This window comes from Takifugu rubripes, chromosome 13 (assembly GCF_901000725.2).
Source record: "Takifugu rubripes chromosome 13, fTakRub1.2, whole genome shotgun sequence".
Classification (NCBI taxonomy): Eukaryota; Metazoa; Chordata; class Actinopteri; order Tetraodontiformes; family Tetraodontidae; genus Takifugu; species Takifugu rubripes.
Window position 1 is genome coordinate 11503728 of NC_042297.1, and position 26188 is coordinate 11529915.

The 26188-nt window shown below is 49.2% G+C and overlaps 2 protein-coding genes across 4 annotated transcripts; both read right to left on the reverse strand.

The window, feature by feature from the left end:
- Positions 1–2144: 2144 nt before the first annotated feature.
- Positions 2145–13500, reverse strand: LOC101068804 (tetraspanin-18-like). Of its 3 annotated transcripts, XM_029845873.1 has the most exons (9): positions 10919–11097; positions 4975–5079; positions 4561–4633; positions 4231–4425; positions 4008–4082; positions 3801–3899; positions 3552–3713; positions 3105–3188; positions 2145–2963 (listed from the first exon to the last, which is right to left on the reverse strand). In XM_029845873.1, the coding sequence occupies exons 2-9, from the start codon at positions 5001–5003 to the stop codon at positions 2916–2918; spliced, it is 765 nt and encodes a 254-aa protein (XP_029701733.1). In that variant the 5' UTR covers positions 5004–5079; positions 10919–11097; the 3' UTR covers positions 2145–2915. The 3 variants fall into 3 exon arrangements, with proteins under 3 accessions (XP_029701733.1, XP_029701735.1, XP_029701734.1); XM_029845875.1 differs by lacking the exons at positions 4975–5079; positions 10919–11097 and adding an exon at positions 12792–13500; XM_029845874.1 differs by lacking the exon at positions 4975–5079 and having other exon boundaries at positions 10919–11096.
- A 263-nt stretch (positions 13501–13763) lies between these two features.
- On the reverse strand, positions 13764–25654 carry LOC101065984 (CD82 antigen-like). The gene is made up of 9 exons (XM_003969599.3): positions 25527–25654; positions 20264–20336; positions 20097–20169; positions 17248–17369; positions 17084–17158; positions 16015–16113; positions 15497–15670; positions 15333–15416; positions 13764–14895 (listed from the first exon to the last, which is right to left on the reverse strand). The coding sequence occupies exons 2-9, from the start codon at positions 20324–20326 to the stop codon at positions 14818–14820; spliced, it is 768 nt and encodes a 255-aa protein (XP_003969648.1). The 5' UTR covers positions 20327–20336; positions 25527–25654; the 3' UTR covers positions 13764–14817.
- Positions 25655–26188: the final 534 nt, after the last annotated feature.

The following is a 26188-nucleotide window of genomic DNA, read 5'->3' on the forward strand; positions in this document are numbered from 1 at the left end:
ATGATCCGATCTTAATATTCTAGACAGAGAATGACCAATCTGCAACATCACATACATATTAACTCTAATTAAATGTGTTTAATAACATTTGAAATGCAGGGTTAAAACTATATCCGTTTACTTGTCGGGTTCCGCTCCCGCTGATGCACTGCGCATGCGCAGCACGACGTGCAGATTTAAGACGCCGGTGCCGAGAGTTCTAAACTCATGAGTCAAAGAACCAGCGGCCGAACTCAGCACAGCACGGACCCCCTGCAGGGTCGACGGCGACCTGTTGTCATAATCCTTCCTTATCTATGTTTAAAATAAATTACATCCCTGGTGTGACAGCTCATTTGTGGCGGTGGTGTCGTCTACCGGGTTTCACCTTTTAGAGTTTTGAAACCGTAACATCATCATCATCATCACCATCACCATCATCATCGGTGAGCCAGTCGATGGAGTGATCCGAGTCGGAGGTGAACATGGCGACAGGAGACCCGCCTGTTGATCATTGTGGAGGTTCTGTTCTTCCTGCGTAGTGGTGATGATGATGATGATGATGACACCCCCCCCCCCCCCCCCCCCCAGGACAGCACCTCCGAGGGGGACAAAGCACACGGAGTGAAAGAGATGATTTTTATCGAAATAAATCGAATTTTACTGTCACCAATGATCAGGAAAATCCATCCAATTACATCACAGCAAAAATCACAGCTTTTATTGGAAGTTCTGCTCCTCGTGGTTCTGACGGGAACGCGTGACGTTTAAGGTTTTCTTCATCAGCTTCCGAGTAGCCGAATCATCTAATTTCTCGTGTTTCTACAGGCAAATATCGCTCAGCGTCAGCACCACCATGAGGACGAGAGTCCAGCTGGGACCTGAAAGCACAAACACGGTGAGTCTGGGCGGTTCTCTTCTCTTAGACGGAACCATCAGCGTTGCATCGCGATGACATGGACCCACCGGACCGTTTCTGTCTGCCGTTTGGAGCCGAGGTGACTAGACGGGACGGATCTAAAGAAGCAAACGGTTCTGTCACGTGATGCAGACGCAAGCCCCGCCCCCCTCACCTTTGGGTCTCACCTGACGCCCTGGCCAGCTCCACGCTGTAGTCCAGGAACTCATCTCTCTTGCTCACAGAACACACGTGGGGGCCGTAGTCCTGCAGCCGGACCTGCTGGATGGTGAGGGTGATGCTGCCGGGCCTGTAGGTCATGTGATAGCCCTCGCTGCACCTCTGGAAGCCTTTGTGTTTGATGTAGTGACACAGCAGCTGGTTGCCGGGGCCCCTCCACTGGACAGACAGCTGCGGGAGCGCAGAGCGGTCCTCATAAGGATAGAAACACGGCAGCGTGACCCCATGACCTGGCTGGCAGAAGACTCGGACCACGGCCGCTACAAACAGAACACGTGTTCCGCGTTTAACCGGGAGATTACCGACAGGTGTGTGTAGACAGAAGGGTGGAACCACTTCCACTAACAGAACCTGGAGGAACATCTGATAGAATTGTTTTAACACAATGGAGGTTCCCTCCTGGTAACAAACGTAGCATTGATGCTAACGGCTACATGATCCACGGGTCCGATGGTCCAGCTGCATTCGGGTGCGACGGGAAATCTCACCTTCACCGAGGAAGCCTGACAGAAGCAGAGCCGAGAGCAGGGCAGAGGTCCGCCTCCACGCTCGCAGCGCCTCCATGGCTCGTCTCTCCGCAGAACCCGGAGCTCACAGATGGCGGCGCCGCTACCGAAACACTTTTGGTTTCACGGACGGGTCCGTTTACAAGCCTGAGGGTTGGAGGTCAGTTTTGCTTTCTCACACCTTGAAATCTAATCCCGCAGGACTCTGCTGCTGCCGTCCACCTCAGGAGGTCCCACGGGGAGCGACGCCAGGGTGAGCGGGACACAGGTGCCTCACACGTGTGAATACAACTGTGTTAAACGTGACCCGCAAGGAGCTCCGACTTTAAGAGAGTCGATCCATCTAATCACAATCAACAGCCGGTTGCCTGGAGACGGCCACACCGCTCCCTGAGCTGTTGCTGCGTCACAAGTCAGATATTTTATCCTGCTCCTAGATAAATAATAATAAAATGGTTGTTTCTTATTTCTGCTTCATGACCTTCGACTGACTGACAAAGGACTGAAATGAAGAGAGCGACTGGCACGCCTCCGAAACCTTTAATGTCAACTTGTGTCGATTACACGGACGCTTGTGAGGACAAATGGACATTATTCACTCGGGAGCATCAGAGGAACGCATTTACAGACACTCACACACGTTGCGCAACCATGATGCGTCAGCTGTGCTGTTAGCTTCACTGTAGCTGTTAGCTTCACTGTAGCTGTTAGCTTCACTGTAGCTGTTAGCTTCACTGTAGCTTTGGACGGCACCAAACGAGAACAAACATGAAGGTTCAGCAAATCCAAACAGCCTGCAGACACAACCTGTCGCATCCCGATGATTCTGTTGTTAGCTTAGTCCTGGGTCAGCGTCTCTTTTTAGGAACCATCACACACTCACAGAAACGTGCGCAACAAATTTAGGATGTCTTGGAATGAGGGTTTTCAGCCTCTCCTGCTTGGTTCTGAACTGATTACTTAGCATGTTGCTAACAGTCGGAGCTAAGTCTTATGAAGATGCTGGATTTGTTCTAATTTCTACAGCTCAATGGTGCACTCGTCATGGCAACGGTCAGACGGGGATGTTTTAGATTTAGCCTGCACCTATCAATCACACTGACTCCAGGTTCTAACTGGAACCACCTCCTGCTCCAGGACATCGTTCCCGTCACTTCCTGTCTGTCTGACGTGCTCAAAGAAAAATATCTTGAGCGTAAAAAGTGATGTCATGAGACGATGAGACACGAAAATGATCACTGTACAAATACATTTTACAGGCGTCCCTCCTGGCGATGGCGGCGTCGCTGTGGCTACTGGATCCCTCTGAATAAACACATGGCGAACACCATGGCGAAGAGCTGCAGACACACAAGTCAGACGCCTTTATCAAAAAAAACCAGCACAAAATATTTAAAGGCATTTTATGAAAGCTGGGACTAAAGTTTTGTTCCATATGACTAAACAGAGTGAGGCAGATCAACAATCACAGCAGTACACACCTCAATCGTCAGCACCACAATGGCCAGAGCCCCCGCGGTGAAAATGTACGTCTCAAAGTAGTCGACCACTGCCGAGTAGCAGCCCTGTGAGGACAAAACACACTCGCAAAGTTACAGTTTTAAATGCAAGTGGATACAATGAGCTAACTTCAGCTAGCTTACGCTGTCCCTGCTCATCAACTGTCGTAAACCTTCACGAGCACTGTAAAATTGTTGCACTAACTGTGTGTTAGAATCATGCACGTTCACTTTTTCTGTCTTTTGACCTGGTCAGAGCCATAATTATCGGACAGTCTTGTGGTTAATTTTCAAGGAAACAAGATGAACCCAAGTTTTAGCACTTGAGCTAATCAAGAGAACTTTGATGTAATTATGTCCAATGACATCAGCATAATGCGTGCGATGCCTTTACATATGTATAACTAACCGGGTGCTTCCTACAATCACCTTGTTGTGTGTGAAGGCCACGCTGCTGCTCACACACTGCTCCACACCAGCGTCTCCAAGGTTCCTCTGGCAACAGGCCTCAGGAACCAACTTGTTGTGGTTGCGGAGCCTGAAGAAACTCTCCTCAAAGTCCTTGGGGCCGCTAACGCCGCAGCAGTCAAACTTCACAGAGGAACACAGCAGGTCAGAAGGTCTGGATCAGAGCTGCTGCTGTCACACAGGCGATCACACAGAAAACCAGCGCTTCACCGTGCTCATGATGGCGTTCCACGTGGAGGAAAAGACCTCGGTGCTGTTGTGACCGAGGTAGCGCCGCTTCAGCTCGCGAGAGAAATAGTCTCTGGTCAACTGAAGCAAAACACAGCACAGGTGAGGTCAGCAGGAGGTTCAGTCCTCGTCTTTAAACGAGTTTTACAACAGGGAGGATGAGGCAGAACGGAACCCAGGCCATCTTACGTGCTCTCTGAAGAGGAACGCCAAGATGGCAGCCGCCAACTCGGACAGGAAGATGAAGAGGATGAGCATGAAGAACTGAGACAGAGGACAAATTAAAGTTGGCGTCTCTGTTTACACCAGCAGAGTCAGACACACAAGTCAGACTATCGTGAGTTATTATCTGCTGGCCGCTGGGGGGCGCTGCCGGGCAGTTTGATGCAACAATGATAGTGTTCTGACTCACGAGCAGCAGGAGACACTTGTTCTCCCTGATGGCTCCGCAGCAGCCCAGGAAGCCGAGCAGGAACAGCAGGCTGCCCAGGGCCACCACCACATACACGCCAGTGAACAGCAGCGGGTTGGCCGCCACAATCTCCCCGAAGCCCATCGGGTCCAGCAGCACCCAGACGCCCACAGTCAGCAGGAAGCAGCCGCCCAGCTGGAGGAAGAGGGAAGGTTGAGGGAACAACATCAGGGAACAGCTGGAGGATCGAGGGAACGTGTCAGGGTGCACAAACAGGCTGCAAAGGTCCTCCCTGCCAGGAGGAAGGCTTTCAAAATGAACGGAACTCACAAAAATGAAGAAGTTGAAGATGAACATGAGGTACTTCATACAGCTGAGGCAGTCCCCCTCCATGACTCCACACCTGACAACACAGAGGACGGGAGATTTATCAGAAATTAATTAATAGTTAATCATTCACGTGCGAAACGTCGCTCTGCTGCCCCCGTGTGGTCAAAGCTGGTTTATTCAACGGAAACACGAATTTGCGGCTTAATTCCTGAAAATCAGAATCCTTCTCCAATAACTGAGCAGAGAAAGATCATTTTTATGATCCGCTGATCTGAAGTTCACTGGGCTGCTGTAACTTAGGAACCATGGCTGCGGGCGAGGACGTGACACGGACAGCTGGTGGCCATCGTTATCATCATCAGCGGGGGTGCGAAGACGACCAACTGTGCATTTATGGTCCCTGATGGTGTTTACCAGTGGACTCGGCACAGCCTCCTGTCCATCCCCACTGAGGAGCAGAATTTCCTCAGGATGATAAACAGACGCAGAGTCAGAGAGAAGGTGAAAAAAAACAGGATTCTGAGGAGAAACAAGTGATTGGAAACATCAAATGTGCACGAAAACAGAGGAAAAAGGGTTTGGTTGACACGAACTAACTAAACCGAGATCCTGTCCAGAAACTCCAGCGTGGGATCGGCCCAGCCCAGTGCATTCTGGGTAATACCTGCCTCTGGCCTAGGTCAGAGGTCAGTAAGGCGAGAGTTGGTGATTCTTCTGCACGTGCACTCGACGTTATTAGTGCACGATTGTCGCGAGAGGCAGAAACATGTTTCATTTTTGATGAGATGAACTTTGATGGAGGTGAGAGTTGCTGTTTCCTGACCATCTGTTCTGAAGGTGTTCAACATCTGGCGCAGCAGCTGGCTGATTTCACACCGGCAGTGGCCACATTCCCGTCGTCTCCGTGGTCACGGAGAATCAGCGATAATCCGACACCGAAGATCCTTCAGGTGCTCTGCAGGAAACGGCCTGTGGGGGCAGCTAACGCGTTAGCATCTGCCAACCACGTTAACCCTTCAAACCCAGCACATTCCAACAGAACCATTTGGATTTTGGCCCGATAGGATGAGACTTTTGCTGCTGGACAACGTGGACGCTGGTCCCCCGGGACTGGACCGGCAGCATTCAGACTGGATCCCAGTAAGACTCCCGCAGGCCCCCCACAGCTGGAGCAGTGACGGCGCTCCGGTCCAATAAATCACAAAGCGCTGGGAGGAAGTGCGGCGAGCACAGATGAGCGCCTCCTGACTGCCTCCATCCATCAGGAGCTCCGTGCAGCCGCCAGCAGATAATCGTGGAGGATCTCGTGTCTCTGGATCAAAGCGGCGTCACACACCGTCGAGGCCCAGGCCCGGAATCTGAGCTGGTTCTGCTTCGTATGGACACAGTCGTCAGATCTGTTTCATAACTTCCTGTTTTAGAAGGTTTCTGAATAATAACAAATACCTGCTAAATTTAGACGTTTCTTTAGAAAGCTGAGACGCAGCAAACAAAGAAAATGCTTATTTTTAAACCCATTTTATAACCCCCCCCCACACACACGCACACACACGCACACACACACGCACACACCCCTCTGATCAGACTCTCCCTCTCATTAATTTCATTAGCTTAGCTCAAATACGGTGGTGAATGGGTAAAGCTAGCCTGCTGTCCTCCACGTGTCCGACATTACTTATTTACTCCATAAGTTGATGGATGCTACCTGAAAAGGAGAATAAATGATGCATGATGGGAACTTTCCCGAGTCTCTGCTGAGTTCAGCTCAAATGAACCCGATTCACGGTCACGTCAGTCTTTTACACCGGGAAGAACTGAAAGATTTGAGGGTCTCAGAGGTGATTTTCTGTCTCTCTGGTTCTGCAGAGGCCTGAGAGGAATATAAAAGCAGAGCAGATGAGTGAAGAACAGCAAAAGGCCGCGGGCGTCCCCGAGGGCGGAGAACTCGCAACCACGACGAGACCCGAATGTAGAACGGACGCGGAGAAGCGAGGAGACGGGACGAGGCTCTCTTCATCTAAAAGGTCAATCAGCTCCAACCTGAACAGCCTTGTTCTCCACACACAGCGGCGGCTTAACCATCCGCAGCACCTGACATTTACCCACAATCCCCGGCTGTCTGCCGCATGCACAAACACACTCGGCATTTGAAAAAACACACATGAAGTGTTTGTTTCTTCTGCAGGCTGACTGAGGTGACAGGTTAAATATTTCAAGCGCCACACGTGGTCGCGCTGCCTGTTGCCGCGGTGCCGTGTGTCGCCGCCTGTTGCCGAGGCCCCGCCTGTTACCGAGGCACCGCCTGTTGCCGAGGCCCCGCCTGTTGCCGAGGTGCCGCCTGTAGCCGCGGTGCCGCCTGTTGCTGAGGCCCCGCCTGTTGCCGAGGTGCCGCCTGTAGCCGCGGTGCCGCCTGTTGCTGAGGCCCCGCCTGTTGCTGAGGCCCCGCCTGTTACCGAGGCACCGCCTGTTGCTGAGGCCCCGCCTGTTACCGAGGCACCGCCTGTTGCCGAGGTGCCGCCTGTAGCCGCGGTGCCGCCTGTTGCTGAGGCCCCGCCTGTTGCCGAGGCCCCGCCTGTTGCCGAGGCCCCGCCTGTTGCCGAGGTGCCGCCTGTGGCCGCGGTGCCGCCTGTTGCTGAGGCCCCGCCTGTTACCGAGGCACCGCCTGTTGCCGAGGCACCGCCTGTTGCCGAGGCCCCTTCTGTTGCCGAGAACCCGCCTGTTGCCGTGGTGCCGCCTGTTGCCAAGGCCCTGCCTGTTGTCGCGGTGCTGCCTGTTGCTGAGGCCCTGCCTGTTGCTGAGGCCCCGCCTGTTACCGAGGCACCGCCTGTTGCCGCGGTGCCGCCTGTCGCCACGGTGCCGCCTGTTGCTGAGGCCCCGCCTGTTGCCGAGGCCCCGCCTGTTGTCGCGGTGCCGCCTGTTGCCGAGGCCCCGCCTGTTGTCGCGGTGCCGCCTGTTGCCGAGGCCCCGCCTGTTGCCGAGGCCCCGCCTGTTGTCGCGGTGCCGCCTGTTGCCGAGGCCCCGCCTGTTGCCGAGGCCCCGCCTGTTGCCGCCTTGTCTACCCGTGTTTTCTGAATAGACGGCAGATTTCCCATCATAAGCCAGCCCGTCGCCCCTTGAGACCAGGCTGGGGACTGAGCAGTCCAGCTCGCCATCTGCCGTCGCACAACCGCCGCCTGTGCGTTGGCAGGATCACACGTGCGTGCGTGTTGTGCGTGACTCAGCGGGGGGTGAACGATCAGCTCAAAGCTGACCAATAAAAACACCATCCTGTAAAAGATCAGACAAGATTGGACTTTCATTAATTGTAACCTGATCAGAGCCCCCTCCACGATGGGAGCCAGACCCCCCGGGGAATAAAATGGTTGCACGTCCATCCTGCCATGGCTCCGCCCCCTCGCACAACAGGTAAACTGGACTCAGCAAAACTGAAACCAAACCAAAACAAGTGCAGCAACAGCAGCTGACAGGAAGTCTTACGAGCCGTTACTATAACAACCAAAAGATGGCACGAGGAGCTGCCGCCGATCGGCCGCGTTCAGCCGCAAACGACCACGACTGGTTTGAAGCTGTGACTCAGAGGGAGGGAGCAGTGAGCCGGGTCAGAACCGCTGCGTCACCGCTGACAAAAGCTGCTGTCTGAGGGTTGAGATGTTCGTTTATGCCAGATCAGGTGTTTTTTCACATGATTCATTCGCAAACTTCCAGATGTGTCGAGGGCGCCGCAGCCCCCACAAATCTCCGCTTTCACGTGGTGACTCATCCTGGTCCGGAGGCATCAATCATTCATTCACTCGTGCGCACGAGTGTCACGACCAGTTTCAAGTTTGAGTCCGACGGTCGGCTCCCCCAGTGGGGCCCAACCAAACCTTCAAGGATGAGAGGAACCAGTCCTCCAGGCCGAGGTGTCGGGGGGGGGGGGGGGGCAGTGGGGCGCCCCCGCCCCCCCCTCCTGTGGGTGAAACTAACGCTCACACAGGTCAGACCAGGAAGGAGCTGCTCTGGGGTCATCACTGGTGCGATGTATCCACCCGGGTCAGGGGCGACGCGGCCGCGGCGTTCATCACGGCAGACGGAGGAAGGTTTGATGTCGGTGGTCAGAGCAGGAATGTGATGGGTGGCCGGGGGACATGTGAGCGCTGTCACACGGTCCTGGCGGCTCCAGTCACACAGCATTCAGCGCCCACGCCAGAAACTTTGATTTGGATTCCTAAAATCGTTGCAAATGCCAGCGCCTGATTCCTGACTGAGCCTCCACACAGACGGTTGGGAGGGAAAACCTGGAGATGGGCAGCAGGAAATACCAGGAAATACCCCAACGGGATAACAAGGAGGGACGAGGAGAGACGAGGAGGGACGAGGAGAGACGTGGAGGGACGAGGAGAGACGAGGAGGGACGAGGAGGGACGTGGAGGGACGAGGAGGGACGAGGAGGGACGTGGAGGGACGTGGAGGGACGTGGAGGGACGAGGAGGGACGAGGAGGGACGTGGAGGGACGAGGAGGGACGAGGAGGGACGAGGAGAGACGAGGAGGGACGAGGAGGGACGTGGAGGGACGAGGAGGGACGAGGAGAGACGAGGAGGGACGAGGAGGGACGAGGAGAGACGAGGAGAGACGAGGAGGGACGAGGAGGGACGAGGAGGGACGAGGAGAGACGAGGAGGGACGAGGAGGGATGAGGAGCTCATAAAGCATCTGGAGCACATCTGGCCAGGCAGCAGCTGAACTCTTCACATTTAACATTTTCAATGACTGAGGAGAAAAAAGAGAAAAGCAGGATGATGGCTCGGGGTCAAAGGTCACTCCACAGAAACATTAGGAGCCCTTTAGGAGCTCCAGCAGGTCTGAGCAGGAAAATCAGCCGACAGCTGAAAACAAATGCAGAAAATTCCTCTTTCACCAAAATCCTCCGATGGCATCGGCCAGTTTAACCAGTGAGGTTAGAAAACCAGTGAGACCAGTTCAAACCTGCACATCTGACGATGCCACTTCATGAAGTTCCTTTTTAAATGGATCTATTTTTAATCAAACTTAATAAAACTGGCAGCTCTGCTCCTTCAGTGCTCACACACACGCACACGCACACGCACGCACGCACACACACACACACACACACACACACACACACACACACACACACACACACACACACACACAGCTCAGCTCTCTTGTCAGGCCTCACTGATGATGCTGTGATCCACAAATAGTTTGACAGCCTCCACGTTGCCCATGAAGGAAGTCATCTGGCTTCAGATCATCTGGTCCTCCAGAGGAACGACCCGAACGTGTGAAGGTGTCGCCAGGGGCAACAGTCCGGGGAATAAGACCAGCGGGACCGGTAAAGCCTCAAACTGAGTTTGTAACGCTCCGCTCGCTCAGCGTGACCTTCACAGGCCTGACGCGAGCAACCAACCACTGGAGACGCCGCTCTGATCGACCCCGATACTCGTCTGCTCTGCTCTTCCATGTGCACAGCTGGAAAGGCAGGATCATGTGACCTCTGCCACTTTTTAACCTGTCCAACATGAGAGCCTGCCCGTTAGCACACGAAAATACTGGTTTTAGGGCTTAAATGATGTCACAACTGTCAACAAATTAAGCAGCTCGTTTGCAAAAAGGGCTGCGGATGCCGCAAACATGTGTTTGGTCACGTCTGTTTGATGCTGTTAGCGAGATTTCTGTCACATCTCGGTGAAAACATGGAGCCGACTCTTCATCACTGCTGTCAACTCCAACAGAGAGATGATGAGAAGCCTCATCATCACCATGGAGATTCTTTATGATCCATGACTAAACAGGTCCCTGTCATTGTTAGTTTGCAGACCGTCGAACACGGACTTCACATAAAATCCAATCCAGGATTTATTAAACTGGTACGAATATTGCAGCTTGATATTAAAAATATCAGCTGCTGGTAGCTGAAGAAAAATTTAAAAAAAACAAAAACAAGTTATTTTTCTACAAATCTGTGTGTCAGATCCAAGAGAAACTGTGTCAACATTGGGGGATAAAGGATTTCATTGTGTAAAAAGTTGATATCAATCATTTTAATTTATTTTTTAAACCGAGAAGAAAGTAAAAAAGAATCAAAATCAATCGACTTTGTTTTTTGAATCGCCTGTCAACGTGAATAACGACCACGACACTTATCTAACCCATTTTATTTGTTTCGACAGTCATTTAAACTAACTTACCAGCCAATAATTTCATAAATTCTACATTTCTCAGCTTATACGTTGTTTTTAATTGTGGTGGATTCAAATTGCTCCGCATTCTTTTCTTTTCCCACCCATAAATCGATTTTGAAGCTAAAGTTTAACATCGGAGTCGGACGCTGGAATAAACCCTCCATGAACTCACCGCTGACAGGCGAGCTGCTGCCGGGGAAATGTGTCGTTTATCCGGCGGTTAAAAGGCTCAATGTCTCCGGACCAAAGTCCTCCAAACTCTCCGGTTACCGCGGCTCGGTCAGCGGAGCGGCGGCAGCGCAGCGCTCGTCCCCGGTCTGATGCTCAGGTCCGAGCCGCTGACATTTAATCTTCCATCAAGTTCGACAATAAAAGGACAACACTTCCGACCTGCGCCTTCAAAATAAAAGGTATTACGGAAGTGCTGCCATGCCCAAACATAAACGTAATCACCATGATGAATTTTGGAATTCGAATGTTACTCAAGCTTTCCCGAACCTATAAATAGATTTCTTGTAGGTTTTTTTTCTTCAGAAATGTTCATTCAGCTTTCTGAAACAACCCTGTGTTCATATTAATTTCGGAAATGCTAAATCCTTTCAACCTTCACACCTTTACACTTGAAATTGGATTGTAAAACAAATTCTCAGCGCTGGTCATTCACAGCCTCCCCGCCGTAAGGAATAAGGATTTAGCTGCACTGGAACAGACAGTAATAACCTTGTCTTAGCTTTTATGTTAAAGCAGGTGATGACTGTGAAGCCTTGGGGCTGTTTTCTGAGTTGCAGACATAATTCAGAGGTTTTGTTCAGATCAAAACATTCTGAAATGTTGCTGCTTTTCAAGGATGTTTTGGAAACCTCTGTGCTTCCGTGTCCTTTGTTTTCTTCTGTTAACCTCAAAATGGCGCAAACACAAATTATCTGCTGTGGCGAAACCTTCAAAACTTCAGCCCGGCGTCATAGAAACAGACGAGCTGAAAACATCCCAGCTGGGTGTTTTTGTTTGCATTCAGGAAAGATCTCAGAAGCCTGGAGGAGACGCAGGAGCCACTGGGGAGCTGCACCAGGAAACCAGCGGTTCCACCTCACGTCTGTAAGATGACCGTCACTGATGAGGAGGGGGAAGAGAACACAGCCCTGGGGGGCTCCAGTGCTGACTGTGAGTGCTGGATGTGGTGCTCTGGCAGGTGGGAGGTGGGGGCACGGAGAGCTGGGTGCGCTCCTGGCGGAGGATGTTTTGGAACCTGCTGAAAGCTGATCTGAGGTCCTCAAACAGGATCCTGCAGCCCCGGGTCACTGCTTCCTGTTAGCTCATCAACCTGCTGGGTCTAGCAGCGGTCCTCTGAGGTCCTTCAGGTGGTTCAGCATCAGGCTTTCAGAGGGTTTCATGGCCACAGATGTCACGGCCAGCGGTCTGTAGTCATTTAATCCTGTGGCGGGGGGCTCTTTGGAGACTGGGATGACACAGTTGAAGATAGGTGTCAGCTGGTCAGCACACATTTTCAGGCTCTAGGGTGAGACGCCCTCAGGCCCTGGAGCTGCCTTCAGCCTCTGGAACAGCGGGCAAACACCCTCCTTGTAGGTGGGAGGTGGGATGGGCGTAAAACCCCATCTGCAGTGGAACTCGTTGAGCTCTTCTCCCAGCCTTTTGTGCTCCAGTGGGAGGGAGGGGGGCAGGATTCTGCCCCCGGCCTCTCCACACTGTCGTCGGGTCATTGGCTGCAAAACCGTTTCAGCTCCTCAGAGGAGGTCCTTTGCCCTCGGTCAGATGGAGCCGCCCGAGTTCCTCAGTGAACCCTGGCGTGTTGTTGTTGCATGAGCAGAACGTTTTGGTCTCCACAAAACCCAACGTACGACGTTACGATGCAGCTGGTGGCAAAAACAGTCCAAACAGCCGAGGTTTGCTCTGTGAACCCCCCCAGAATGATGACCTGAGGTCTGGGTGTTTCTCAGGTTGGCCAGATGTGACAGCTCCTCCGTTTGAGTGAAAGAATTCATGGGTTTTAAGATGAAAGAAGGTTTGTGCTTGAAGATCAAACTCACCTGTTAAACGCTGCTGGAGATTCTCAGTGAAGGACTTTTCAAAGACCGTCCTCGTCTCGCCGGGTCACCAACGGTCGGTTCTGTAGCTGTGCATCACACAAGGAACCTCTGTTTGATGTCACATGACCAGTTTCCTCTAAAGGTGTAGGAACATCTGTGGCTCTACAGTAGCTCCTACCGTCCTGAGTCAGGAGGGAATGTTTGTGAGGACGTTAATGAAGTTAGCGTTGGAGCTCCTCTCCGTCGAGGCTGATGGGAAACGTCCTGACAGTTTTAACCTCATCACGTCGACCTCACGCAGGCACACACTTCCACACCGCTGATGACTTCCTGTCTCCAACGCCGCTCGTCGTGGATGAAATTACATTATGTCAAACATGGCTGATGGTGACCTCACTGCTCTGGACCGTGTGTGTGTGTGTGTGTGTGTGTGTGTGTGTGTGTGTCCTTCCTGTTTCCTGTCAGCTGCCGTTTCTCACAGCAGTGATAAAAGACGTCTGATGCCACCGAGTTTAAATTCTGTCACTACAGATAACCAATAATCAAAGTGTAACTAACTAACCAATAGTCAAAGTGTAACTAACTAACCAATAATCAAAGTGTAACTAATGTATAAACTCTTTGGCTTTATAACAGGCGTAAAAGTGGAATCTCAGAGTAACTAAAGATAACGCAGAGCGAAAATCATTCTAGAAAAATCGCTCTTTTGATTTTTTAATATTGGTCATGGACTTATTTATGCAACTCTCCTCTGCCCTCTGTCGCTTTGGATTTTTAACCAAAGTATTTTACAATTTGTGTAAATTCACAATCTACATAGTCTCAGGAATGTTTTTTCTCTAATTTGAATCAATTTAAAGGACTTTTCCTGTCCAACAGCGCCGCCTATCGGTCTCAGCGAGGTACTGTCCAACTGTAAAGTGATAATTTTAACGACACACAAATGTTTTTGTAAAGTCAGGACACAGAAACTGTTGTGATCAGTTTATTGGCCAAAATTGAATATTATAAAGATTGTGAGTACAAACTAATCCAGCTAGCAACCAGACACTCACCTAGTTATAAACAAACGTACCGGTACTCTTTTTAAAATTACTATCAAGGTTAATGGAATGTTTTTCATCCAGACTGTACATAAAAAAGGAAAACTGGATGGAGGATTTTTACATTATAAACACAAAACTGATGAAACTCTGATGACAGTTAAAGTTGTTTCTGAAAACAATGTCTGGAGGATCGCCATTAAAAACAGTGCAACTGTAAGAATAAGTCTGTCACTGGAAAATGAGACATTTTTCTTCTCCAAAATAGCCTACAATATTATATTTAGCTTCACATCTTCTAAGTGGTTAAGAGATTCATAGAAAGTGGGCTTTTAATTTAAAAATCAGTTGTAAACAGAACCTCCTCCTTAGTACCTCATTATTTCTGTTATTACCAAAACAAACTCCTGATAAAGAAACTTTACAAAATAGGAAAAACTGGCAGCATTTTTGGATTCAAATTCACACAAATAAATGAATAAAATTATGTACAAACATCTACAAACCTCAAAATAAAAACAGGCGTTTTAAACATCAACACATCCTGGAATTTTCCAGTTGTCTAAATCGGTTCGGGACTCCCAAATGTAGTTTTGTTGCTCTTAATAAAAGATGATTTTTGTTCAGGAGGGAAGGAAAAATGGAGGTCGACTAGTTCTAACGTTAAAATGTCATTTTAAAACCTCGGGGAGTGTTTTTGCACCTGAACGCAGCCTGAACACCAACTGGGCTTTTACAGTGGAGACCTGAGTGCCGAAAACAACGGCGTTGCCGTGACGACACAAACATCTCTGTCTAAAGTGCTCTGAAATAAAAACTGCATTGACGACTAAGAAAAGATGGAACTTCCACGAAAGTAAAACGTTATTTTACACGTAGACAAACGACTGCGGTCGGTCGGGAGGAAAAATCAAATATTTCTACTTTTCTACGCGAGGTTTGTTTCGCCGCTGCAGCCGCAGAACCACATCGTTAGCCTTCCGCTAGTACTTTGGCACTTTGGTGTAATCCTCCGTGTGGATGTTTCTGCACAGGCAGATGGACAAGATCATCCCCAGGAGCTGTCACACACACACACACACGTGCACACACACACACACACACACACACACACAGAATGTTAGCAAAAATGTTTTACAGCGTTGAACAAGGGTTCAATCTAAAATGCCGCGTCATTGTTCAATAAACAACGTTGCAGCTTGTCCAAAGCTTACGTTTTAAGTTTATTTCCCAGGTTTTTTTAAAGTCTTGTGTTTTGTTATAATTTAGCTGCTCTGTTGGGTGTAAAACTGCCTGGCAACAGTTTCCTTTTTGCTGATTTTGGTCCCAAATGTGCTAATTTGCTTTCTATATTTGTTTTCTTTCTCAAAAGCGTGACTCTTCAGTTTTATATTCTGAGGAAAACAAAGATAATATTTTTTTGGAGGTTGAAATTCAGAATAGGCGCAAAAAGAGGAGTTTCCTTTAAGTGAGGCGTTATCGGCCAATGCCGCCGTACCTCGATCACAGCTACTCCAGCACAGATTCCCAAGACGACCCCGATGTTTGTGCCGAGCCAACTCTCCACGCTGGAAGCACAACCCTGGAGAGCAGGAGCAGACAGTCAGGACCACAGAAAAAGAGTCCAAACGCAAAAATAACAATAATAATAATGTAATTTACCGTGTCGTAGACGGGCCAGTCGGTTGTCTGGGCCTCGCAGAAGCCGCTGTCGGAGATGTTTCCGGTGGCGACGGAGATGTTCTGACAGGAGCAGGGGAACAGCAACATGGAGCTGTTCACGATGATCATGTTCCCGTTCCAGTCCTGACGACTAGTCCAGCCACAGCACTCCATCTACAGGAAGCAGCGGCCAAAACACAGCTTTACTAACCTCCTCAGATTTTTTGTGCTCTGCCTCTGAATAGCTGAATATCAACAGTTCTGTCAGATTTATTATAGTAAGAGCTTATCGCGTGTGGCGCCCCCTGGTGGCGACCCGCTATACAACACTATTTTTCTGACAATGTAAATGATGTAAAACTACAGTGATGTAGGGTTTTAATTTATTTGGCAAGTGTGAGTTTTAACAAGATTTTAATTTTAAAACATTTTGTTGTTTATTGCCATCAAAAAGAAACCAAAAGTTGGAGCTGTTCTTTATTATTGTTGTCATTGGGCCATGTGTGAGGCAGACTTACGCTCCTCTGGATGAAGTCCCAGGCCTGCTCTACGGCGGAGTTGTTGCCGGGGTAACCATCCAGCACTTTGCCGATGACCTTGGCTGTTTCATCGTGCAACTGAAACAACAGATAAGGAAACATTTGTCCCTTAATGATGAGAGTTTAAAGGCTAAAGGGAACACAGAACCACTCTGGCTGGACAACAGAGGCTGTGGGGGTGTAGAGGTGGATACACAGACTATATAACGTCGATGTAAAGAATGTAAAGAAAATATAAACAATGATTGCTGGCTGCCTGTCACTAGGGTGTGCAATTCCGCCCTCTAGTGGTTAAAATTGGGCCTAGGAATTCCACAGAGGCCTCGGACAGACCGGCCACTTGAACATGGAACCACCACGTCAATATTCACCACCTGAGGATTTTGATCCAGGTTCCCCTCCGGCCATCCGCGGCTAAACGGATAATCTGAGATTCTTAACTGAATTCTCGCAGTGAAACATTCTGGCAGCTGTGAACGTCTCTTTTCTGGACCGTTTCTTTGGCACAATCAGGCCAAACTAAACTGCACAAGAACTCTTCATATGCCAATAAAACGCCAAAAGATACTGAACACCTGCACTGCTTTTAATCTAAAGACCACTATTTTAATTCTTTTCTGCCAAATGACGCAAATGACGAGTAATTTGACCTTGGAGCCCTCGGAGCACAACGACCGTTCCTGGAAAATGTTCATTTAACTTTTCACTGCAGAGATCATCTCCTCAAAAACACTTCATCACACATTCTGGATGACAAAATAAACAGATCGATGGGTGAGAGAAGAATAAACAGGGACACAAACAGATTTTTGTCTGATGAAGCCACAGGGGGGCGCTAAATGCTGCCGCGGCCTCGCGCACAGAGTCGCCTTGTTCAGAGACAACAATCACCTTCTGTTGGCGTCACGTGCTGTTTTCAGGCGCATACTTCTCTCATGAAGACGTTTCACGACACACCGAGGCTCCAACGTGACTGAGGTGTGTTATTAACGGGCGTGTTACAAATGATTCACATTCCACCTGACGAAGAGGACGAGCCGTCACTCACCGCTTCCTTCTGGAAGTAGATGAGGGCGCCGGCGGCGATCTGAGCCAAGAGGATCAGCAGGAGGCAGGTGAAGTACTGAGGAGAGGAGGCGTTGACACTCAGAGCTGCAGACGTTCCCCGTGATCATCTTATCTTATCCCTGAACCATCGACCCCTGAACTCACCAGGCCCAGCAGACAGCGCACTTCGTAAATGGCGCCCACGCAGCCGAGGAATCCCAGGAGCATGGAGAACGCTCCGACGGCAATCAGGATGTAGCAGGCGATCTTCACAGCCGTCGAGTCGTCTGTGCGCCAGGAGAAAAACTCGTTAACCAAAGGCAGGAATCAATCGGCTGCAGGGATTAGCGCCGCAAACACGGCCGTCGACCAGCCACCGCCGCGCGTGGCTACGTTTCTGCGTGGTCAATGCGGCGACGCATCAGCTGAACGTCAAAGTTCAAACTAAAACATCCATTTTCAGCTGAAACACTCCATCGCCGTCAGCGATGGCGGCGCGTTAACGTCGGGGTTGTAACACCAGGAGCGCCTGCTAGAGTTTTCCTGTGAGCAAGGAATCATGGGATGCTCATGGGGGGGGGGGGGGCAGCAGAGGAACCCAGCAGCTCCGAAACCACCACAAAGAAAGAAAAAAATTATGATGGAAAATTAGGCCGGGGTGGGGGAGGGGCAGCACAGGAAAGGAGGCCTGTGTGTGTTTAGGGTCGAACTGCAGGAAACTCCACAACTGGAGTCAGCATAAAAAAAATTAAAGTCTTCTGTGACTCAGCAGCGCTCATCTGATTTCATCTCTCCCGCACCAGCACCAGGCAGCTGGTCGGTCCAGCCTCCAAACCCGTCGGACGCCATCGGCTCATCGCCCATGAACTGTCCCATTCAGCGCCAACACGTGTTCACTGTACGTGAGACACAAAGATGACCTGTTTTAACCCTCTGAGCCGTACGGGCACGACTTCGCTGAAGCCACTGGACTGACCGGTGATGTAGCCCGTATGCGTGTGTGTGTGTGTGTGTGTGTGTGTGTGATGAGTAAGTCGGTGACGTGATGCATGATGATGCTGGACACAGCAGAATGAGCCCAGTGTCTGAAAGGAGGACACCTGCAGTGAGGCCAGAGACAAATGTCCTCAGTGAGACACACACACACACACACACACACTCACTCACTCACTCACTCACTCACTCACTCACTCACTCACTCACTCACTCACTCACATTCACTCACTCACTCACTCACCTCTCTGAGCCTCATCAGTAGATGAACCACATTTTAATGTGAATTTTGTCTTCATTTCTGAACTTTGTAATAAATTAATGAGCTAATTTTGGTAATTCAAGTTTAAATTCGGGTTTTGAAAGTAGAGAGTTGAATTTTATGTTCTTTAAGAAAAAAAAAAAGTTTTTTAAAGTTCCATGCTTTTTAAAAAAACACTGTCTCCCCCTACAGGAATCTAGCGGTATTACAGGCAATGGTGGCAGATTAATTACTGGAAATCCTGATGTAAATCGCATCATTCTTAATCCATATTATTTTAAATCCTAAATCCATATTTGATGTTTGACTATTATTAGTTTTTTTTTTTTTTTTTACTTCGGCAAGATGTGTTACATTTTCTTTAGAGGTGCTATGAGAAAAATTAAAAACTCAAATATAAGCCACCCAACATTTCACACCCGATTTCACGACATTTTTTCTCTTCAGTTCAAACTTCAATTCAAAGATATTTTTTTTCAATGCAAACAAATGAGAAAAGCTTCAACCTCTCAGGCTGCAGGTTTGAACCCGTCTGTCAAGGAAAGGAAAAGAAGAAGCGAAGGAGAAGAAACAAAAAAACCCCAGATTTGCTTTCAGAGCAGAAATGTGCTGAACACGTGTTTTAAACATTAACACGGACACATGTGGCCTTCATCACGGTCACCGCGACTGAACGCAGCCTCGGAAAATAAACCCTGCAGGTGAAAGCAGATGGAAAAATGGAAGCGTGACCATCTTTAGTGTAAATCTGCTGCTCTGATTCAGGACCAGTCCAAACTGGAAAATTATAAAAAGTCACCATCCTCAAAAAAATGCAGCATTTCACTCAAGAAACCAGAATTCTTTTAACCATATTTCCACCATATTTTGTTTTCTATTTTTTTCTATCTTGTAAATTGGGGTTCCTCCCCTCATGTTTTAACATTAGCGTTAGTCCAACATTTATCCTGTTATTATCAACATGTAAAGTGCATTAAAAAGTGTAAGAATTCAAACCTTGAAGCTACATTGAAACTAAAGCATTCAGATCAAACCAGAATCTTCAAAAAAACATGTAAAATCTGCTAAATTCCTTGAATAATTCACCATATTGATCAAAACAGCTGTTTTTGTTTGGTTCAGTCCTCCTTCCATCCTCTGATCTCTGTCCGTCTTGACTGATATTTATCATTATGCTAAAGTAAACTATGCTAAGCTATGTGAGGACACTGTTAAACAAGGACTCTACCAACTGTAATAAATAAAGGGGTGGCCTTCTTCAACAGCATATGAGTGTATAAAGAGCTCCGCCCTGTCCTTTGGTTTCTCTGCAGGTTCTGTGCTTTTCCCAGATTCTTCTTGAACAAATGTTTTCTCACACACCCGTATAAATGGCGTTTTAACCCGTCCCCGTTGGAGGCATTTACAAAAGAAGCAGCTTCAGTTTAGTACAGCTGGGTGTCGGTTTTCTCATCAACCAAATTTTTGCGGTTCACAGTTGTTTCACTTCACACTTCCAGGCTGCGCTCAGGCCGTTTCCCGTCCTAATCAGGTCTCATTTGTGTTGGCCCGCAAAGCTGCTGCAACTGGATTAAATAAACAGTCTAGTCGGGGCGGGGGCGGGGGAGGGGGAGGGGGGGGATTCTTTTCCCACTGAAATGCAGCAGAGAGCTTCAGTGAGGCAACGTATCATCGAAGCAAACACGGTAATCAGGTCACATGACAAAACTACAACAACGTCCCCCTTTGATCCGTCAAGATCTGTAAATATGAAGCTTACTGAGGACCACGATGAAGCTCTGATTGTCCAGGAGCAGCCAGAGTCCAAATCCCATGATGACGCCGCCACAAAGCTGTAAAAACACACAGAATATGTTGATGAGGGCTACGAGCATCACCTGTGGATGAACACACCGGGCCTGTCGGTGTCAAAGGTGAAATACTCACGAAGAAGAGGAGGTTGAGCAGGAACAGGAAGTACTTGGTTGCCGTCACGCAGCCCTTGCCCATGGTTGCGGCTCTGGCAACGACAGATCGGACAGGGACAACACAGATTAGCAGAGACAGAAGTTATTCTGACCGAGGGCAGAGCTTCCCTGTGTCCAGATGAGCGTGAGAATGAGTGGCGACAGATGCCGCAGACCCACAGACCTCTGAAGCTTAGCCGGCCCGGCTGATCATGATCCGGACCAGGAGGGGGGCTCAAATCCTCCGGGATTACACCCACAAAACCAGAATAAACTCAACCTCAAACCCCAGAACATCGACAGAAACGCTGTAATCTGCTCTCTCACGCGGTTCTACATGTTTATTAATGCAATTCCAGTGAGATCACTGGGAGAACTGGTGCTCTCTGCAGCCGTGGCGGCACACCTGGCGCCGGGTCAACGTGGCGCTCTGCTGAATTTCTATCGCCAATGAAGATTTGACCTTCTGGATAATCCATTAGCAGCTGACACACGCTGAGAAAAGGCCAATCAGAACCACGTCTTTTTGGGTCGAGTTTGACGCCCTGAACCACACAAGTGCGTCGCCTCCTCCTCACCTCCCGGCAGCCCTCCCTTCTCCTCCTCACCTCCTCCTCACCTCCCGGCAGCCCTCCCTGCTCCTCCTCACCTCCTCCTCACCTCCCGGCAGCCCTCCCTGCTCCTCCTCAGCTCCTCCTCACCTCCCGGCAGCCCTCCCTGCTCCTCCTCACCTCCCGGCAGCCCTCCCTGCTCCTCCTCACCTCCCACCTCCACCACTGACGGCCGTTTACTGCCCGATAAATCCATCAGAATCTGGGTAGAATATGGAGAACGGGCCCTGAAGCGTGAGCGCAACGCTGCGCCCGACCCACATTTATGACGGGAAATGGGTTACTGTCACAGCTCTGTGCCAGTGCGGAGGGCGGGGAGGTGAGGGGCGCCACCTGCAGGCAGGACGGAGGGAAAAATCTATGCAGCTGGAGACTTTGGCCAACAGAACCGCAGAGCTAAATGGAACGAGTTCGATATCATTTAGATATTAGAAGCATATTAGCATTAAGGCTCGCGCTCAGGGACTGACGCAAACAGGCCCAGATGACGATATTAAATCGATACTTGAACGCGGCACAGTGGATCCAATATGTGCCGTCACCAGTTCCGACCCCGTTCCTGTGTGAACTGGGTCGTCCGTCTGTGACCTCAGCGTGGACGAGTCTCAGTTACCTCACAGGAACCCCGCTGAAGCCTCTCAACCGTTAGCTAGATATCAGCCAAGCCGAATCGGCTAAACATGACCGATACTTCCAAACCGGCAGTTGAAGCTGTAATTTGATGCGCCGACCATGACGTTCCGGCTGATTCTGGAACATTTTCAGGCGCGAGCGACCGTTCCCTCCCTCCTCCGTCATTGTCCTTCACACAGAACGACGTAAAGACACCAAAAAACTGCCCCTCCAGCAGAGAGGAAACTGTCATATTTAGCAGGATAGGAGCAGCACACAAATCCTGATGGGTCCTCGAGCAGAAGAGCCGTGGGCCGGCGGCGCCGCGTATGTTTGTGTTGTGAGATGTTTAAAGAAGAAAGAGTTGCCGACTGTGTTCATGACTCAAACAGACTTGATCCTCAGCTGCTTTCTTCATCTCCAGACCTCATCCCTGCTGGTTCCACTGGTTTACAGCACACGAGAGACGGCCCATCAGATGGCGAACACGCCGACGCCGACATCCTGCCCCACAGGAAGTTGCCGTCGAGCCCGTCAGAGTGACAAAGTCCAGAGTAACGTGATGGAGGAGCTGCCAGGCGTGTTTGTTCTGGTTCTGGGAGAAGGTCTTCACATTTCTGTTCGTTCTGTCTCAGAGGAAACCGTGCGGTGGCCACGCGTTAGCGTTGCTGACGCCGGCTCTGACCGCCGGGGTTTGACGTCGGGACGACCGACAAAGGCGCCACTGAAGACGTCTTTGCTTGTTTTCGCTCACGCTTGCATCTCGTTCACGTCGCATCACAAACAGTTGCAGAAATGCGCAGGAGGCGGCAACAAGGAGCTCTTTTGTTCGCCCGCGCTGTCTGCATAAACAGCCCAGCAGCTATTTGTGGCCTCAAATTTAAATCTCATAGGACGGCCGTGGAAAAACAAGGGCCGGCTCCGTCGGCCTTGACGTGGTTTTCAACCGCGTTTGCTTTTGATTAGCTTGATTAATTACAATTCTTCTGCCACAATTATCAGATTTCTGCAGGGGGGAGTTCTGGTTTCTGTTTAGAAATAACAAAAACCATCTCCAATCATCTCCGCGACGACAAACGCATTTGAATACGTTTTAAACAACGGCGGAACGTCCTTCCTCCTCCTGTTACGGTCAACAACAATTGATTTTAGCTCTGCGGCAACAAAAGGGGAAGCTCACACGGGGGGGTTCCCAGGCCTCGTGTTTCTGGGCCCTTTAAAGAGGCTTTTTTCTCACCGTGAATGTGTCTTTGGAGACACAGGCCACACCTGAAAACTGCATCTGAGGCAGTTCTTTGGTAGCGCCGCACCTGTAGTCAGCGCTAACAGCGCCAGAGGGAGTTTCTGCCGTTTTTATCGTAGCTACCAAACCAATCAACCTTTCTGCAGCGATTCAGTGTTGAAGGACGCTCACGTACTCCTTATGTTTCCTTTATTTTACTGAAACGTATTTACGTTCATCAAGCAGGCAGCAAACGCGATGGGGATGTGGGCGGGGCTTATGAGGAATAGGAATTAACGAGTTGGAATTTAAAAATAACATTTCAACAGAAATCAGCTGCACTGTGAACTTTCAGGTCTATTTTAGTGATGTTCTGAAGAGAACTGAAGGTTCTCCATTAGTGGGCTGTCGGGAATCCAGTTTTGAGCTGAAATGTGGGTGAATTGACGTTCAGGCCGTGATTTACGGAGACACATTAGTGAATTACCATGAGCATGAGCTGCTGCGAGGTGAAGCAGGAATTAACAGGGGCTCGAATCTTCTTCTCATTGGCTGGAAAACACACACGGCTCCAGATGCTAACCTGGGGTTGCCTTTAGGGTAATTCCTCTAAACAGGGTAAACAGGTTCTGGACAGACGGTGGGTGAGTCTCCGCTCGATGCTCCAGACGTTAACAACATGTTCTGTTTCAAGCAGGTGAAACGTTCATCAGAGCATTTCCCCCTTTTCTCAAGGATGTGCTCAAAATACCCCAGGTTTTCCCCGGTGTCAGCCAAAAAACCCGACTGGTTTTAAAGGTTCTCGTCTACATCTGCACTGAAATATTTCACCCAAATCACAAAAAACTACAGCAGAAACACAAAACCAAAAGCTGAACAAGAATTATCACCTGCATTTTTAATGATATCTAAGAGTTTCTTCATTCACAAGCTCAAAACAGGGTCACATGACCGTGACCTTTGACCTCAGCCTCTTGTTTAAAGCGACTACTCCACATTCACACCCGGTGATTGTCAGACTCGTTGTTGTTAGGAATTTAAGCAATAATTAAAGAGAGAACAGATTTTACTGAAGCAGATACTGGCACCAAGATGACATCATCTGTGTTCTGATTGGTTCGCTGTTAGCGTTCCTGTTTGAACCAGAATGGATCGCTTCTTCAGAACCCAGAGAGATAATGTGAGGAGAACCACAGAACACTGCTGCTCCAACCTCGGCCGGAATCGTGAACTGGATCAGCTCATTCTGGAATTTTAAGTTTGTCTGTGCTTTGGCTACTATTGGAGCTGCTAGCCACGGTTATGTCGCTAACAATAATAAAACTGCTGGAGGTGACTCCAAAAAACATTCCAAAACTTAACCACTAACAGCTGCTAACCCGAGCCCAAGGCAAGCCCCTCGACGAGGACGAACCCGTATGGAAAGGTAATTGAGGTCATGTTGGAAAGAGCTGCGTTGGACTGATTTACGGCCTAACATGTTCAGGAAAAAGATGGAAGAGCTCCGGGGGGAGAGAGGGGAGCCGAAACATTGGCTGAGCAGCGATGCCACCATGTTCAACACTGACCCACATTTCCCTTGGTAACACAAGCCGGTCCTCGTTAGCCCCCGTCAGCCCACCGGGGGTGGGGGGAGCAAGTCTGTGCGTGTCACCACAAATTTTAATCCTAAAATCAAATTGACCACTTCTGTGGATAACAAGATCAAGACGCACTGCAAACAACCAGAAGGACTCAGAAGAGGATCCCCTAAAAACAGGCCGACGGTTCATGGTCATGGAGGAAGGGTTCAGAAAAACCTTCACTTCTGAGGCCAAACTAACACTTAAACAGACATTTCTAAAGGATATTACTGCTGTTATTATTGTTTAAATATGCTGCTAATTACCTCTTAGTGCTGAACAATAACAAGAAGGAAAAAGTTAATCACAACTGGTAATCTGTTGTCAGTAAAGACATGTCACAGGTAATTAACCTTAGCAACAGCTATCAGTGGAGGCTAGTTGGTGCTAATGTCTGTCAAAGGTCCACAAACAGACGATTGAAGCTACTTGTTCATGGGTTTTTGTGGTATAAGTGAAACTTTCTGTTTCCGTTCTACTGTTTCCAGCATTGTCTTGTTTGTATGAAAATACCACTGGATGATTTCTGACGGGGGTTTACTGTCGTGACAGGCAAACTGAACTGAAACAAGTGTGACAAACAAGTGATCTGTGCGCGAGATCTTAAGCCTGTTCAACAGAACAGGAACCAATTCTGTGTTGGGCCAATCAGTCACCTCACAGTCCCCACTGCTGCCTCTGAGATTACAGCAATGACAGCCAGGATGTCATGTAAACGTTTAAATATTTGATTCGATTAGTTTCAAACCAGGCTGTCAACAGTCTGTAAGAGCTGTCAAAAAGAGATTTCTTTACTTTCAGTTTGATTCCACTAATTGTTTTGATTGAATGTTAAGATGAATGGCATTATTACTGATTATGGTTGACTCCAAAATTTAATGTTTTGACTGAAAAAAATGTTATTTCACTAAAATAAAATAACACTTTTGTCCAAATTTTTCAGAATTGTCGCTAGTCTTCACAAAGCTGCAGAACAAAAGATCTGACACAGCCAAATATGTCATATTTTCGAACCCGACCACTACAGTGATCAATGTCGCGGCTCCCCCTCGGTCACCGATCAACTGAGCATTAATCTGAACCTGATCACCGATCAGCCGCGCACGCCTCGTGCTCGGAACCCGTTAAAAGAGGATCATTGCAAGGACCATGGAGGGTCGCTTCACATGAACTTACCGTTTTGTTTTCGTTGACTTGCGGGAGAAAAGTTTGCCTCCTGCGCGCGTGTGCGTGTCTGGCCTGTCGCGGACCTGCTGCTCGACGGGAGACAAAGCGTCGATGTGCGGGGCTGAGGGGAGGGCGCGTGGGTCTGGCGGAGGGGCGGGGACCGGGGTGGGCGGGGTTAGACGTGGGGCGTGGTCAAGCGAGAGTTCTCACCACGTGGCTGTGGCGAGAAATCAACGCCTTCTGTTAACTGTGAAATCCCCGCACGGCCACGCACCTCATCATTAAAGTTCGCCTGCTGCGGTAAACTGAACGTTATTCAAGTATTTTGGATCCAGCTGGGATATTAAGTAAGAAATTACTGATTATTTCTATTCCTACAGCCTCAATTTAAAATGAAACTATACTCTTCCACATTGATTTGACAACTGACAACTTTTCAATTGAATACATGAAAACATTTTCTGAGGTCTATAAGCAAAATTGAATTCAATCTTAAGTAATTCCTACTGTTTTGATATTACATGAAGGCAACACAGAGCTACCTGCTACTAAATGTGTTGTTATTAACAGCATCATAACGATCAGTGATCCTTCAGGCTGACAGACAGAAACTATCAGACTGTTCCATGTTTTAGCTCACAGCAGTCAGTGTGAGGAGGAGGAGGAGGAAG